Source organism: Amia ocellicauda, chromosome 8, assembly GCF_036373705.1.
Source record: "Amia ocellicauda isolate fAmiCal2 chromosome 8, fAmiCal2.hap1, whole genome shotgun sequence".
Classification (NCBI taxonomy): Eukaryota; Metazoa; Chordata; class Actinopteri; order Amiiformes; family Amiidae; genus Amia; species Amia ocellicauda.
This window is the reverse complement of record NC_089857.1, coordinates 39,179,624-39,196,203: the sequence shown is the minus strand read 5'-3', so window position 1 is coordinate 39,196,203 and position 16,580 is coordinate 39,179,624. Positions and strand designations below refer to the sequence as shown.

At 38.5% G+C, this 16,580-nt stretch overlaps 1 protein-coding gene across 1 annotated transcript in view; it reads right to left on the bottom strand.

The window, feature by feature from the left end:
- Nucleotides 1-295: 295 nt before the first annotated feature.
- The window catches only part of megf10 (multiple EGF-like-domains 10), a 60,007-nt gene continuing 43,722 nt past the window's right edge, over nt 296-16,580 (bottom strand). Inside the window, exons 10-25 of the mRNA XM_066711357.1 lie at nt 15,240-15,414; nt 14,604-14,724; nt 13,974-14,137; nt 12,574-12,676; nt 8,119-8,265; nt 7,482-7,616; nt 7,165-7,293; nt 6,496-6,624; nt 6,047-6,175; nt 5,357-5,485; nt 4,717-4,953; nt 4,362-4,489; nt 4,141-4,267; nt 3,629-3,673; nt 2,806-3,012; nt 296-2,527 (exon numbers count right to left, since the gene is read on the bottom strand). Coding sequence (XP_066567454.1) covers nt 2,364-2,527; nt 2,806-3,012; nt 3,629-3,673; nt 4,141-4,267; nt 4,362-4,489; nt 4,717-4,953; nt 5,357-5,485; nt 6,047-6,175; nt 6,496-6,624; nt 7,165-7,293; nt 7,482-7,616; nt 8,119-8,265; nt 12,574-12,676; nt 13,974-14,137; nt 14,604-14,724; nt 15,240-15,414 — 2,269 coding nt within the window. The 3' untranslated portion in view covers nt 296-2,363. The remainder of the gene's footprint in view (nt 2,528-2,805; nt 3,013-3,628; nt 3,674-4,140; nt 4,268-4,361; nt 4,490-4,716; nt 4,954-5,356; nt 5,486-6,046; nt 6,176-6,495; nt 6,625-7,164; nt 7,294-7,481; nt 7,617-8,118; nt 8,266-12,573; nt 12,677-13,973; nt 14,138-14,603; nt 14,725-15,239; nt 15,415-16,580) is intronic.

Genomic DNA, 16,580 nt, shown 5'->3' with positions numbered 1-16,580 from the left:
TATTTGAATCTGTTGCAGCTTCAAAAAGTGTGACAGTTGTGAAAGTGATATCCTTAAGCATAAGAACAGATGGTTTAAAACATATATATATCTGGCAGAATCACAAAGGGTAATAATGGAAATGCTTTACATTAGAGACCCCTTCAGGAACAGTGCTAATGTAAACCAAATGATGCAATGAAGAATTGTGAACCTCTGGATAATGACAGTCATGTGTCACAAAGCTCTCCTGCATTTAAGAAAAATGACCATAACCACAAGTACTATATTTCAAACACACCAGACAAACACCAGATCATATTTTTGTTCTTTTATTGGAAAGCATTTGCACATAAGCTACAGAAAAAAATAATTAAAAAGTAATTCCATGTGTAAAAGTGGTAGTACAAGGGAAAACATTGTTTTTATTTAATCTTTGGGAAATAACCATGAATTAAGTGCAATCTCAGTTTTTAGCTTTTTGAAGAAAAAAGAACCAGGGAAAACAAAGCTGCAATTTTGCATGTCTATATACACTGTCCAACTGATGTAAACTTCAAAGCAGTCAAATGTCTTTCTAAAAAGGGGCGATACATTTCTCTTCTACATTTCAAGGATTTTAGCTATTAATTTCTAACTACACACCCAAGCAGAACACAATGCATTTTTCCAAGAACATTTTATCAAAAATACATTATCAACTCTGGTTTTACAATTGCAGTGAATGACAAAGGGTTAATAATCACATTAAAAAAAAAAACAGCTCGCAAAATTGAGTCTTGTTTGTTTAAACAAACATTCTGACTGAAAGAATGAACAAAATAATTGTTCATATTAATACTCAATTCTCCATTACCACAATAGAAGTAACAAAATATACCTTTCGAAATTAAATTATTTAAAATGGTGACTGGATCTGAAGGAGCCTTTTCACCATTATCAGAGCAAAAATTAACATATGCTGACAGAGCTAGGCAGTCTGTACAGTGCAGTGGAAGTCTTAAATCCACACCATCTGCACAATTGTATTAATATACAAAAAGGAAAGAGGGGTTTATGTACAGTTTACAATTGTCACCAATTATCACTTCTTAAAAAGTTGTAAAGTGATTTACAGCTATATACATTTTTTATTATACAACAAATGATTCAAGTCTGGCTCAGAATAGTTTAAGACGAGCGGCTGCCAACATATAAGAACTAAATGAAAATGCCACATTGAGCAAAGCTTACAAAAACTAATAAAAAGCATATATAGTTTTCAAAGTGAGGTTACAGAAAAGACTATCAGTGTGAATATACTTTTATATATATATATATATATATATATATATATATATATATATATATATATATATATATATATATATATATATGTTGCTCATTGCAATGCAAAAGACCAGCTTAAGCATAATTTATCTACACTGGAATTCATAAAAGAGATTCCTCCTAATGCCAGGGAATACAGTCTGTGTACTGCCGGAAGCCCTTTAATCCTGCTAGCAGGATGCCTACTACTAAAACATGGTGATATTAGCAATATTGCATGAGATCTATTGGTAGGATAGAAAGTACTAGCTGGCCTCAGAAGGCCACCTATTCCTTTGGACTCACTATTATTACTTGACAGTGTGAAGAAGAAGAAACCATTGATTTAAGCAGTAAACAACACAAACACCAAAAAGTGGCAGTAATATAAAACAAAATACAAATAAAAACCCTGTATTACAGTACTAGTATATCCACCCTTAGATTAATAAAACCAAGGCCTCTCTACTGGCAATCAACCTTGTACAGTCTATCATAGCCTATTTGCTAACAACCTTGTATATGTTCATCGTTACAAAAATAAATTCAATTCTGTTTTACATTTGTTTTCTATAGAAACAGTTGACTGATATGTTTTATTAAGGAGTGGAATGACTTCAAGGTACAACAACATCTGCAGCATCTAAAACAGGATGTACAAGGAAGCTATTGAATGTTAACCCCCCAAAAAACAGAATTATCACCATCTTCCTCCATATCTTACACGTTACTCTGTTGATTGCTATTATTCATTTCTTTTTTATAATTCATGAAAGAACAGAAGGAGAATGGAGTTAAAACTAAGATCCCCGAGGTGTGGAGTCCCTGTGACTTGTGTAATGGATACGGAAACTATTGCAGAGTTCTTCTCAGAAAAGCAAGATTACAAAATTAAAATAATAACAATAGCAATAATAATAATAATAATCAAAATGGTGAAACCCTATAGAAGAGAGATGCTGCCGGTGAGCAGGCAGCAATGCAGGACATCGGGCGTGTCTCAGGGCTTCCTTGCCAGGCAGAACGGTGGGTCTCTGTGCTCCTACAGCGGTCTGAGAGTGCGGCCCCCGCTAGCATCATTCACTGCTGAGCTCCTTGTGTGGGGAGGGGGGACTGTCCCGGGCAGGCAGCAGATCGTAGTGACAAGGAATGTGGCTGTTCTTTGGAAGGTCATATGGGTCTTGGCCAAAAGGCCCACTGGTACTGTTGCCAGGCCCATGGACTACACTAACGGTCGGTTCTGAAAATAAGAGAAAGTTGAAATTGTTTACGCAATTAAAAACACATTGAATAGCTTTTATGCCATCGGCTCCATATGTTGATGATAAAGGAGGAAAATGTTTTAGTCCAGAGTTTAGCATCGTAAATTCACCACAAAGGATATTCTCAAACAGTACTGATTGCTTTTGATAAAACTGACACTGATGATTTATATAATCTGTAAAATAGCAGAAGCCCAGAAAGTTAGATGATTGTGTGTTTTTCTTTCCAGTTTCACGGTATGAAATCATGACTCACCAACTTCGTAGACGTTCTTGTTGGTGGGGGCGGAGTTGGCGATCTCTGCGTAAGGGGAGTCCCTGCGGGCTGGAGACTTCATCTCCACATAGCCGCACTCTGTGTTCTTTGGCATCAGCAAGGGAGGGTCCTTTATGGTGGCATAGGGATTCTCTGTGCTGTTCAGCGAGCAGGAGCTGGAGTGATAGGCCGACCCCTTCACAAGATCTGAGGGAAAGCCGAGGCACGGCAATGGGTGAAAAGGTGGGAATGACAAGGGCTTCCTATATTAACAAGCATTTAATGTAGTGTTTAATAGCAGTCAAGGTTTTGAATCCTGACTGAGTAAGCCTTTTTGTTATTACAGAAGTATAAGGGACCTAGTTCTTCATGTGTTTGAAGCGTCTATGTGAAACAGCAGCACTTTGCAGTGCGCAGTACTTTTCATTTTATTGAAATTAAAGATAGGAAAAGATAAAAAATAGTTATTTAATGGAAGGTTAACACTGGTGGATAAAATGCTCAATGTGCATCAATCATCACCTCCAGTGATGTTCAAAGCTAGCTTGCCAACTCTTTGTGGTAATCAAGCAGCTATGTGGTAATTAAACAAGTCTGCTACATATAGACATGTTTAAAATTATTATTTCTAGGGGTTTTCTAGGTTTGTCAATCGCCTTAAAGCAATGTAAAACTCAAAGGCTATTTCTTGTCTCCTGTAAATCTACCTGACTCAGACCCCCCAAAGTCCTTATTTGAGCTTTGAGGTGTTTTATTACTCTCGACTGATGAAAAATCTTGTAATGCAATATATTTGTTATATATTTTGTCAAAACAGTTTTACCTTTAAGAGATTTCCCCATGTAACCCCTGTCAATTCCAAAAGCTCCTATAAAGTTTAAAAATAAACAGAATATCAGGAACAGAAAAATGTGACACTTTATGTTAAACTAATCTAAGTCCAAAATACAGTAAATGGTAAAATGATATATGGATAAGTAATAATGAATCTACAGAAAAAAAAAAAGAAAAAAGAAAAAAAAAAAATATATATATATATATAAAACATTCTCTAGAAGTTAAAGGTGTATTATTAATTCTAAGCAGATTTATCTCAATAGTTCCACTGAGGACATTTAGTGCTGGATAATGTAGGGTGAGCTGAATGTATTTACTTAGTGGATAAACCTATCAATTTTTTTCTGTAAAGGAATCCTGATTTGCATGAGATTTTATGCTTATGGGAAGAGGAGTGTGAGACAGACCTACAGTAATAAGACAAAGGCAAAATATTTTATTTTTTCATTCCCAGTAGGAGCTACAACTTGGCTACGCTGAAGCGAAGTTTAACCTCACCGAGTTCATTAAAGCAGCCTCCTTGTTTCCAGTCAGCCGGTAGGGTTCCAGTGTAGTCCATCATTGGGGGTCTCTTCCTGGGATCCCCGTTCTTCAGATTTACAAAGAGCTGGTTGTTTTTCGGTTGCTGTGGACATCAAGGAAATCCATCATTTAGACTAAAATAAAAAACACCAGTTGACCGCGTAGATGCCATTCAACAGCAGTGTTAATCGACTTGCCTTCCCATGCGGCACTCTCTCCATGTTGTTGACATGTGGCGGACTGGAGCACTGGGTCAGGGTGTGGTAACTGGGGTTGGAGAAGTAGTTGCTGTTGGGATGGCCACTGTTGGTCTGCGGAAGGGTCTCTGCAAGAGCACGAGAACTTCAAAAGCGACCTTCACCACAGACTGAAGTCATGCGTCTAGTAATGCCATCACGTTCACATGACTTAAGAGAGACAAGGTCAAGTTGTACACGATTCTTTGGTTACAGAATTCTGAGGATGATTAGAGACTGAAGTGCATGTCCAGAGATGAGGAGACACGATACGAGAGTGGTAGAGGAATGCCTTTAGTGGGAAGAGCTGCCGTACCTGTGATGGTGTAGTCCATGTTCATGGCCCTCATTGCTGGTGTGTACGTGACAGCAGGCATGGGGGTCTCCTTGCCCTTCTGCTTCTTCCTGTAGATGATGAAGAGGGCCAGGAGGAAGAGGACAATGAGGACCAGCACGATGATGCCGGCGATGGCCCCTATCTGGTAGGATTCGGCCGGGACCACGGTGCTGGTGTGGCTCAGGCTGTTCAGATCGCCCAAGATGATCATGCCAGCTGCAGGAGTGGAGGGCAGACACAATGAAGGAACCACTGGCACAGTCACACTTTCACAATAGGTGTTATTTGTATTAGGGTCTGATTACTCACATAACTACATCGTTATCGCAATAGACTTTCTAAATCTGTATTTATATATATTTCTAAACTAACATTCTGATGCAGGTCATTTGAAACCTGCATCCTGGGTACTGGGTAGTGGCAAAAGCCACTAGAGGGCACTATTACCCACAATGCTGAGGACAACTAGAATATAACTGTAGCTAGAGACAACCTATGCAAGAATAAAAAATAAAAAAAACTTGATATGTGTGCTTTTGTTAAATGAATATTTGATTGTTTATTCCAGTGGTTGCGTTTCTGTATGGAAAATGTATGCGAGGCATTCTCAGGGCTCTACCTTGGTCACATCTTGCTCCCTTCCAGCCCGGGCTACAATAGCAGGTTCCTGTGATGTGGTCGCAGGTGGAGTTGTTCAGACAGTCACACACCTGCCTGCAACCATAGCCATAGGTGCCTGGAGGACACTCTATTGGCAGTAGGGGAAGAAACACGAGTTGAAATCTGTTTCTTCCGCTTACAAAAGACATTTACACAGTCCTCTGCTTGACTTTATAGCAATATATGGTTGCGATCTATAAGAATGTCAACCGCTTGTGTTCACCATACCTCAACTATAGAACAGCCACACTTTTCCTTCAGTGCATGAGTGTACTTGATGGAGATTGAAGCAGTTATTATACTGAGCGGATTGACATGATCTACATTGCTCTATTTAATACAGGGGCATCAGAATCCCTTTTAAATATACCTCAATTTGGACATAATTGTTTTACGGTTCCGTTTACAGCACTGGCAGAGATGGTGACACACCTCCTCTGACACTTGTGCATTTGCAAGCTTTTTCACTCCTTTTATGGATATTTTTTCTATATTGTACAGTTTTTTAAATGATTTTGCCTTTCATCTTTAGTATTCCTAACTGCAGGAAACAGTTGGATTGCATCGATTGGACTTCTTCTATACAAAAAGTGGGCAAAAGCACATGATCTCAGTAGACCCTGAAAGCTGCTGTCTCCTCTGAACTTACTTTGCTCGCAATGCTTGCCCATGAACCCTGTGCGGCAGGTGCACTGTCCTGATATGTGGTCGCAGTCTGCGCCGTTTTGGCACTGACATGTCAGCGAACAGTCCTTCCCATAGTAACCCAGTGGGCAGCCTGCAAGACAATACAGTACAATTTAATCAGAACTGATCTCAAGGCGCTATATAAAAAAACAAAAGCGGGACTCATTCCAGATTTGGTGTGATCAGTTTGAATTCATTTCATTTGTCTTTTTAGAGAATGCACTTAGAACATACTCAGCAATGTAATGCTGTTTGAGAATTATAAACTCTGCTCCTATACTGTAATTTATAAAATATGTGTTTGTGTGACTCAAGATCCAAACCAGATATGATACAGATACCAGATAAGATCATATTTAGTTCAATATACAACAGTGCGGTAATGGGGGGGCAGGGGAGTGTTGAACTCACGCTGTGTGCAGTACAAGCCCGTCCAGCCAGGAGTACACTTGCACTCTCCGTCGTACGCGCTGCAGAAAGCACCGTTGTGGCAGTTGCAGGTGTGAATACAGTTGGGTCCCCATTGCCCAGGTGGACAGGCTAAAAAATAATCATCTACTTTAGACACTCATATCATACATGCAATCGTAAATGTAATGTTATCAGCATACTATACAAACAATGCTGTTTGTTTGTTTTTCAATTGTTTTTCAAAGATGTGACTACATGTTGGATGAATTATTGACAAAATGTTGTCCTGAAATGCAGCATGTTAAATAGAGGGAAATCTCAAATCTTGTTACAGAAAATAGTGGCACTATGCCCAGTTTGCATGGCAACCAAAAAAAAGCCTCTTACAATCTGATAAACAGATTCCCTACATCACCAGCAGATGGCAGTCAAATGACATACTCCTATTTGAGATGATTTGTAAAGGTTCAAAGCTAGCAAGCTGTCCGATGATTTATTGCATGTAAACAAATGTATAAACAAAAAACATGCACTGACAAATAGCTAAAACATCAAGTAATTTTGTAAATGCAATCTATACACAATGTATACATCAACAATGTTTCACTGGACAGTTTTGAAATGTGCAACAGTTTAAATTCAGCTGTGCCTGGAGGAATTGTAACTCACGCTGAGAGCAGTCACTGCCAATCCACCCTGGGTAACACTGACATGAGCCATCGATAGGGTTGCAGGTCCCATTGTTGGTGCAGGTACAAACACCGGCACAGTTCTTTCCAAACCGGCCACTGGGGCAAACTGTAAAAGAAGAAGAATCTTGACAGCTTTGTGTCAGATTTATCTACTGCTTACAACAACACGGTGCATCAGTAATAAAGGTAAAATGTTAGCTGTGAATCCATCATGTAAACTGTGAGACATAAGTCATTATTCAATACAGCTGGATGTTGAAGCGTACTTCCGAAGTGAGCAGCTGGTATTCTCACCTTCATTGCAGAGGGCTCCCTTGAACCCTGGCAAGCAGTCACACTGCCCTGTCATGTGGTGGCACGGCCCATTGCTGTGCACGCACTGTGGGCAGGCCTGGCTGCAGCGATGGCCAAAGTAACCAGGGGAACAAACTGAAAGGACAAGGGCATGATTTACTTCCTTTACCCAAATTGCATAACACCTCTGACTTGCTCATCAATACTTAGGAACGGGAAAATCTAGCCAGCCCCTCCCCCAAAGTATAGATTACTGGAAAGCACAGTCGGACATGAGAAGCAGTTTATGCAACACAATGCAGTGACCTTAAGAAAACAGTTCTGTGAGAAAAGGCCCGATCTCAAAGACACGGACTGCGGTGCCGTTTGCAGAAGGTTCTTGGTAAGATTTCCTTCACGCGCATCTCTGCAACACGGGGCAGTATTAGCCTTGACAGCCTGGCATCACACTGACTCATACGTGTAAGAAGATGACCCGACAGACAGAGAGGGCAAGAACAATGAGGTAGGAGTATAAATGTAAAAGGTCACATGTCAATAGATAGAATACTGTAGTCAGTTTCATTTCATGTCACATGCTGTGTTCCCCTCACACACACGACAGCTCCTTACAGACAGGGAGACAGGAAATACTCACTCCTCTGGCAGGTGGTCCCTCTGAATCCCGGGGCGCACTCGCAGGTGCCCTCGTCGGGGGAGCAGGACGCCCCGTTCTTACAGGTGCAGGAGAGCGAGCAGTTCGGACCCCAGCGACCCTCGGCACACACACTGTCACAGTGGATTCCTGTCAAACATATAAATAAATCTTTTTAAATACAGAGAATAACTGTGAAGGGAAAAAAGCAATGCCTAAAATGAGTCTTTGCTGACTAATAACGCACTCAGTTCAAGCTTGGGATTGCCAGGACTTTTTCACTTTGAGCACAACCACTCAAGGATCTGTCTAGTTGGCGAGAAGCTATGTATCTGTGCATGGTTAAGTAAGAGTAAACACCCCACCCCACCCCAGTAAATCTATCTATACTTCTGAAGACATTTACACAGCCCACAGCCTGACATTAATATAAATAGCCATTTTAATGATATGGTCTTCAAATGGCAGCATAGCTTTTGATCGGTTTGCCCTTTCTTTGCGATCACCACTAGGACACAAAGGTGCACCAAGGAACCCATGCTGACTGACCATTCAGGTTTCATCAATCATGTCCACTAATGCACGCTACATTTTCCAGGATCCAGGATCTCCTTCTGCTGTTATCTAAGCTCTAACCATCAGGCTATAATCTGGCAATTCAAAACAGTTCAATCACATTTCCATAGTTCAGTCCACTAGCCCAGTCTCCATCACCCACTTAACAGGTTATGGGAACAACAACACAGAGTAACTGTCGCAACTGTTTAAACATGGTTATTATTATTATGGTCATTGTTTAGTTGTTACATTAAATGTGTATCACTATACTTGGGTTATATACCTGGAATTTACAACTTAAATACTCAAGAAAATACTTCTCCATGTACAGGAAGGAGTAACTCTGATTAATTTTCTTATCTCAGTTAAATGTTTTTTAAAATCTTTAGTTTGGTGGAAATTATTATTACCCCAATAATTTTGTCTTAAATAGAGTTATGATATCAGTTTAATGCCAAGTTTAAAACATTTAAAAAATACATATTTTTGGCAAGTAACATCATTGCTTTTGGAGCAAAACAATGTACTCTTGACAAAGAAAAGAGAAACTGAATAGAGGGAACATAGAATATGAAATGCCATTTTGGGAAGAGTGCTCCATAACAAATTGAATTTGCTTATTGCATCATTTATAATATTTCTGGACATTGCAAAGCTGAGAAATAAAAGACACTATACTAACCGTTTTGCAATATACTATGAGGAGGATAAAGCAGCCATGCAAAATAGTTGTCAACTGTAAAAAGCTGACCCTTTAAGGAGTGAATTAGGAAAAACTACTGAAGAACCCAGTTTAATCCTCACTAACACAAGATGTTAAAAAGCATAGCTGCCTATTCCTCTGAAAAAGAAGACTGTCTGTGTAAAGCAAGCATGGCTTCTTCCAACTCCACCTACTGAATGTCTCAGGGTTTTTTTTATAAAGAAATGCCAGTAAACATCCATTGTGGAGCTTAGACTGTATTGTGTCTGCATTACACTGCTAAATCATTAATTTTGGCCGTGAAAAGGACCGAACATCAGGCTAAGTGCGGTGCATAATGGAACTGCTTAAAAAAAGACAGCCTTTTTCTAAGTATTTAAGTTCCTCTAAAGAAACAGGAGGAGCTTTAAAGATAGCATGTCAATCACTTAAGTGGCAACTGTCTCAGGCTTATCAACTGTAATTAAATAAAACCTTATAATTTCTCGTTCCTTTAAAATTAACTAGTTTCTTTTTCTGGGGTATTTGCTGTTTTGATTCTGATAAGGAGGACTATGCCGGAAAGCTGTGCCAAGACTTTGGACAAAGAGCTCTTTGATGGCTTCTGCAAGTTGCTAGGCAATGGCTCAATGGTCCAGATAAACTCCAGTTAAGCAGGACTGAAGAAATGCATGTATTTAAAGCCCAGCACATTATGCAAAGGGCCTCGCACCCTCCATCAGAATTCATTCAGCATTTGAACTGGAAATGGAAGTGCAAGGAAAAAATGTCCAGACATCATAGCCCGCTGATTTGCTGGGAATTTACAATCTGCATTCTGCTATTTATCTGGCACTGTGATCAACACCAAACTAAATGTACAGAACGTACTACCGGTTACATAAACTGTACTTTTTTTGTGAAATCTCACTCAGTTTCCGCGTGTGTATTGAAAATATACATTTCCTTTTTTCTCTTGTTCCTACTTCTATATTCCTTCTATTCAGAGTTAAAGAAGACCCATTTAGAAATTATGTTAATACATGATTTAAAACCAGATGATGTGTGGTTTAAATGCAGCCAGATTTCTGAAGTGAAAACCTTTGTTCCAGAGAAAAAGAAACAGTGCCGGATTACTGTAAATCAAGACTTTGACCTACCCGCTAACAGATAACTACAGAACTATACTCAGTTACAGCTGCATTTTAGTAAGATGCCACTTTCTTCTAATCATAAATGTAACCTCTATGATGTACAGGTTTGTGGTTTGCTATTAGCGGGTGGGTCAAAGTTTTGATTTAATCCTGCCCACAGAAAACTCAAGTTGAAATTGTATTTGGTGATAGCGTTCATAAATTATTGCACTGAGAATAACAATTATAAAATGTTTGTGTTGCATGGCAAACACAGATTTGATATAGGTTAAAATGAAAATGGTAATTTAAATCTAATAAATGATTGCAACAGAGCCAATTATCAATAAAGGAGTACAAGGGCTCTAGAAATAGCAAACAAAGCGAATCTGCTGAACTTAAGGGTCCAATGGGTAGTAGGTCTATTTATTTAAGACACTTGCAATCACATTACACACCATTGAAATTAGAAATTGGAAGAAACATGTAGTTACAATAAAATCCATAGTTCTCCTGGCCTATTTTTCTGCATGTAGGAAAAAAGAGCATTTATAATGATTACATCTGTTCGCAATTCATTGTTCACATGATTGATATAATACGAATCATCTGAGCTGTTTTCATGGACCCAGATTAGCACTTGTTTTAGATTATTCAATGTTAGTTAGGGTAGGGCAGTCAAAGGTCTGTGAAACCAGTTTAATTTGGGCCATTTAGAGTAATGTTTGGGCAAATTGCCATCATTCAATTAAATGTCTGTCCTTGAAAAAACAAATGAACAAACAAACCACTTTGTGGGAAGCACAACTTCACTATTTTTCATTACAAATCGGTAGAGCATGTATTTATTGTTTCTTTAAAAAAAATCTTAATATTAGTTTTCACTATTTTTATGCAGTAGACAGGCAGATATTAAAAAATATACATTAAAAGCACTTCTCCCCTTTGGCATTAAATGTTGGATCTTATTCTGTATTCATGGGATCATCATTTGAAAACTGACTACATATGAATGACAGTAGCATAAGCACAGTACAACTGAAATGACCGTGAACAAATGTCTGCGGAACATCTTGACATCTACTTTTTATTTCACAGTTAAAATAAAAGATTAACAAAAACAAGAATGCCTACGTAATGTTTCAGACTGTTCTGTTTGCCAGTAAACATCCCAGCAACGCTCCTGCGCTTTATATCCACATGACAAACCTCCAAAACAACTGAGCTTTACAATCATGAAACATAGCATAAGAAGCATCTTCCAATCTACAAATAATTCATCAAGAGTTTTACATAACAAATAAATAAATAAAAACTTCGTTTCATAACTAAAAATCTTGCCTTAGGGTTTTCAGTGCAGAAAGAGATTGTTGCCTTCACATCTATCCTATCTCTGCCTTTATTCAGCACAAATTTCCTGTTTTGCAAAATGTATTGAAGCAAAAAACTAAAGACCCATTCCTGCAATAAATTAACAATGCCAGTGGTGAAAGGGATCTTCCACACATCCAAGGGCTATACAATATGACTAAATAAATGTAATTTTACACTATGGTTCACAATAAACAAATCATTTAATATGCCTTTAATATGTATTTATCTTTTTGATAGTTTATTTATTTATCTAATAAACCCTTAACTCTAACTAATTTCAATCAGAAATACAGATGCATAGTATTCAGTTTGATATGACCTGGGTAAGATGTAGGTGAGATTTATATATTTTTATTGACTTTTTGGAAGACAGTTTAGAAGACATGAATTTTAATAATATTAGAATAAAGAATATTGTTCTTTCCTACTCCCTTGAAATCCTTTATGAAAAGACATTTTCTTGCATATAACATGATAATCTTCAGTTTGGTTTGATCAGATGTGTTCTGCATTAAGGTATGACTGGAATAACTGCTGAAGTATGTGGACCTAGCTATTGAGAAAGTACTCCAACTGAGAAAGAAACAGCTGATGACATCCATAGAAAAACAGACACTATAACTACAAACTGAAAGGATCACATCTGAAATGGAACAGATTGAGATTTCACAGAACCAATGATGTAGCCATGTAGCCAGTCCCATCACTCACCAGTCCAGCCTGCCAGGCAGCGGCAGTAACCTGTGGCCGAGTGACAGCCATCCGCGTGGCTACAGTCACAGCGCTCAGTGCAGTCCATGCCATAGGTCCCATCCTGGAGCACAGACAGGAAACAGAGATACACCTCTTATTAAAGCAGCAGCATTGTGGGTAAAAGTTCAATTCTGTCCTCTGCATTGGTAATAAATGGTTACATTTCCTAATGTGAAAGGTTGGCAATTAATCATAAATCATACAAACAATAAATCACACAGTACGTGACTGTTGGACCTTCTTGGGGATATTTACGATGATAGGTCAAGCTATAGTTTCTGCCATGGTGTGCTCTATTACGAACTGTAAAACAAACCGCTCCCTTGTATTCCAGTTGTATTGTGCAGTTTGTGCAGTTTGTGCAGACTCCCCAGGGGCAAAATGGTCAGCAAGATTAATGTGTTTTTAAATTGTGGATTTGTATTAAATAACTGGGATTTAAGACTCTTTTATAAAGTGTGCAATTAACTTAGAGCAAAATACCGAACTCAGATGAGAAGTGATTTGTGATATGAAATGTATATACTTTCTCACATCAGATTCTGAATTTTCAGAAGCTTTTCTTGCAGAATACAATCAGCTGGCAACAACCACAATGAATAACCCTGAGAGCAGATTCTACAAGAATCGAAATAGCAAGATAAATTAGATGTCATACTGCTCCTTTTGTTAGCCAGTGCCAGCCGCCGTCTCACTGTTTATTCCAAATTGTTCATTCATCAGTATCTCAAAATCTCCTCAGAATTCCTAATATACTTTTTATTTTTTTTGTAACAACATTTACAGGAAATGTGATAAGAATATAGGAGTTCAACACAAAGGGTCTTTTGTAAACTTTAGGTTAGACTGGCTATAGGAAGTTCAATCTACAACGCAAGGAAGACGTGTAATTGAATGGTATTATACTAAAGCTGAGGATCAAAGACATATTAGCTGTCACTAATCCTAGCATGTGCCTGTGATCAGGCCATAATCAATAGGGATTAAACATACTGTAAAATACTTAAAAGGTTAAACAAAGCAAACTCGTAAAATGCACACACAATCTACAATTTCCTGAAACAGTTTTCATGCAGAAAAAGCAGCCAACAAGATATAAGTATTTACTGAATTGGATAATAGGAAATTATCACTGTTAAACAAGGGTGTGTATACTCAGTATGGGACATTTACTAGTTAATCATTTAGTGTGGTGATCAGCAACCCCAAGTAAGGGACTCCCCAATGTCTTATATCTATAAGATATAAAATCGCACCCCATAAGTGCTATTTATTTAGATGAAGAAAAGTGTTTAAATCATGTGACGCCATGCTTAGCGTTTCAGTTTCAATTGAGATCTTCAGTAAGAGCACATTACCTGGCACTGCAATTCACATTTCTGCCCTCTCCAGCCCGGGGAACAGGTACACATGCCATTGAGAGCGTTGCAGGCCCCCCCGTTAGCACACATACAGGTGACATTGCAGCCCAGACCCCAGGTGCCACTGGGGCAATTTATAGAGCAGTCAACACCATGCCAACCTGGAGGTACAAATCACACGTCTTTTTAAATGCAGTGCACTCAAATTCAAAGGAAGAGATACTGATGGCTTGATTCTGATCTTCATAGAAACATACATAAAAACTACAACAAAAAGTACCAATAATATCCTCTCCTCAGTGCTCCCACTGTCCATGACACTGTGGACTGTGTGACATTCAGAACAGAGACATTTAACCATTGTGGCAGTTCCCAGCATGCCACAAATGTGTTTTTTGAAATGTAAATAAAATGTATCTCAGCTTCCCCAAAGTCATTAATCAAGGAATTACACTGACAAACTTGATATGCAATACACACTTAATTTCATTTAAAATGAATCATGTCAACACATGGGGCATAATGAACCTTAAGCTGTTATACTGAGACAATAAAACGTAATCAACACTTTTTCATCCTTTCATCCCCCTTTATGATTCCCTGCGTAGTGCAAAGACCCTGTCATACCTGCTTTACAAGAGCACGAGCCGTCCACTGGAGAGCACGTGGCTCCGTTCTTACAGTTACACGTGGACGAGCAGTTGGCCCCGTGAGTTCCTTCAGGACAGGGCGTGGAGCAGTCTCGGCCCTGGAAAATGTGTACAACTCATTGACACAGTATGACGGCCATTTTTCCTAATTCAGTCTTTTCTGCGTTTGCCAGTTTGTCAGCCAAAGGCATGACTATAGGAACCCCATTGTGCTTTAAGAGTAAACAGTTTTTAATTCTGTAATGCAATATAATCACTGGTGGTGACCATTATTACCACAAGGTATAAACAATGGATTTGTACTGTGTGTTGCTTTTTGCAGCTTATTCTAGCATTGTCACATTCATCTCTGCAATCAGTATATTACTGTTAAGATATTCTTAAGGGGCGTTAAAGCTGCTGTATGTGAGAGAGAAAATGCAACAAAATTGTACACTGAAGGAAATAGGATAGGGGGCAGGGAAGTAGGGGGAATTTTAAAGTTGTACAAATCTGTGGGATTCTTAATAACAAGAAAATAAACGAGTGTCTGCGAATGATACAATACGGTTCATATGCTGGCCTACTGTGTTTTGTCCCTGAGGTCACAGTGAATCAGACTGCAGTGACCTACCTTAAATCCCGGGGCGCAAATGCACTGGCCGGTCACACTGTGGCAGTCAGCACCGTTCTGGCACTTGCAGATTTGTTGACAGGATTCCCCATAAAATCCAGGAGCACATGTCTCATTGCAGTAGAGCCCCGACCAACCAGGCTTGCAGGAACACTCGCCAGACATGGGATGACAGCTGGGGATTGAGGATAAAGGCTCTGAATGTTTGGGACTAAAAAAGACACTTGTGGTCTAATAATCACAAATCATCATAAGAGGCAACATTACTGTCACAGAGAAATGTGATAGCTATGGCAGATAATTGAAGGTACAGATTCTTGTGCAGGGAGGACTATATAGGTTTAAAGTGCTTGGCCTTCACAGAAAAGGTTTGGAAATCAAGCACGCATAAAACGCAGCAGCACACATACACACGAATTGTGTGACGAATTGATTTCAAATGTGTTCAAATGCATCACTTAAGTTCCTGTTGAAACGATAAGCTCCAAAACTCTGATTTCGAATGCACTTCTGATCCATCAGTTAGAATAAGAGGTGAAAACTTTGAAAATCCCCAAATGCTAAATAATTAAAAAAAAAAAATGATGACTGAAATCGTGAAAGCAGGAAGCTGCACACTGTCTACTTAAACTGAAGTTTACAAGAATACAAGAGCTGCACAATGTATATGAAAAAATATAGTAATCACAGTGGAAACTAATTAAAAATGGATCCCTGGATGACCAGCATTCAATTTAGGCAAAGAACATTTACAGATGATCTTGTTTACAGAAACAGTGTGTCCTTTAAAGTGCATGAATGTAAACATTAAAAACAAATACGAATTTGAACTATAATTACTATAAGAAATGTCATGGTGTTTGAATATTTGAAACGGTAAAATATTTTGTTTAGTCTATCCAGCTAGCTAGTTGGATATCAAGTAGTTTTTCAAGGAAAGATGTTAAAAATCAGGGTTTATGAAGTTCTAGCATGCAAGGACACACGCTTAGTGTGTTGCTGCCCTACTCTTAAGGGCCATAGCCAAAGCTGCCTTCACAAAATCCAGCATGTGCGGTTTTGTTCCCCCCCCCCATTGTTTTTCTGTTGATGTTTTGCTATTGGACATTTTTGGGGGTATTTTGGCAACTTCTCAAATCAACTGAATATACAATAAATTAATTGAGTAAAAAAATATACATGGAAAAGTGAATAAAATCAATTAAGAGAGTGTTATGAGCTTTGCAAATATATATGATGTAGCATTAAATACTTAGATACAGATATATGCTGTATAATCACAATGCCCCCATACAGTTGATTAATGGTAAATATTTTGGTAAAAATATTATTTTAGATGTA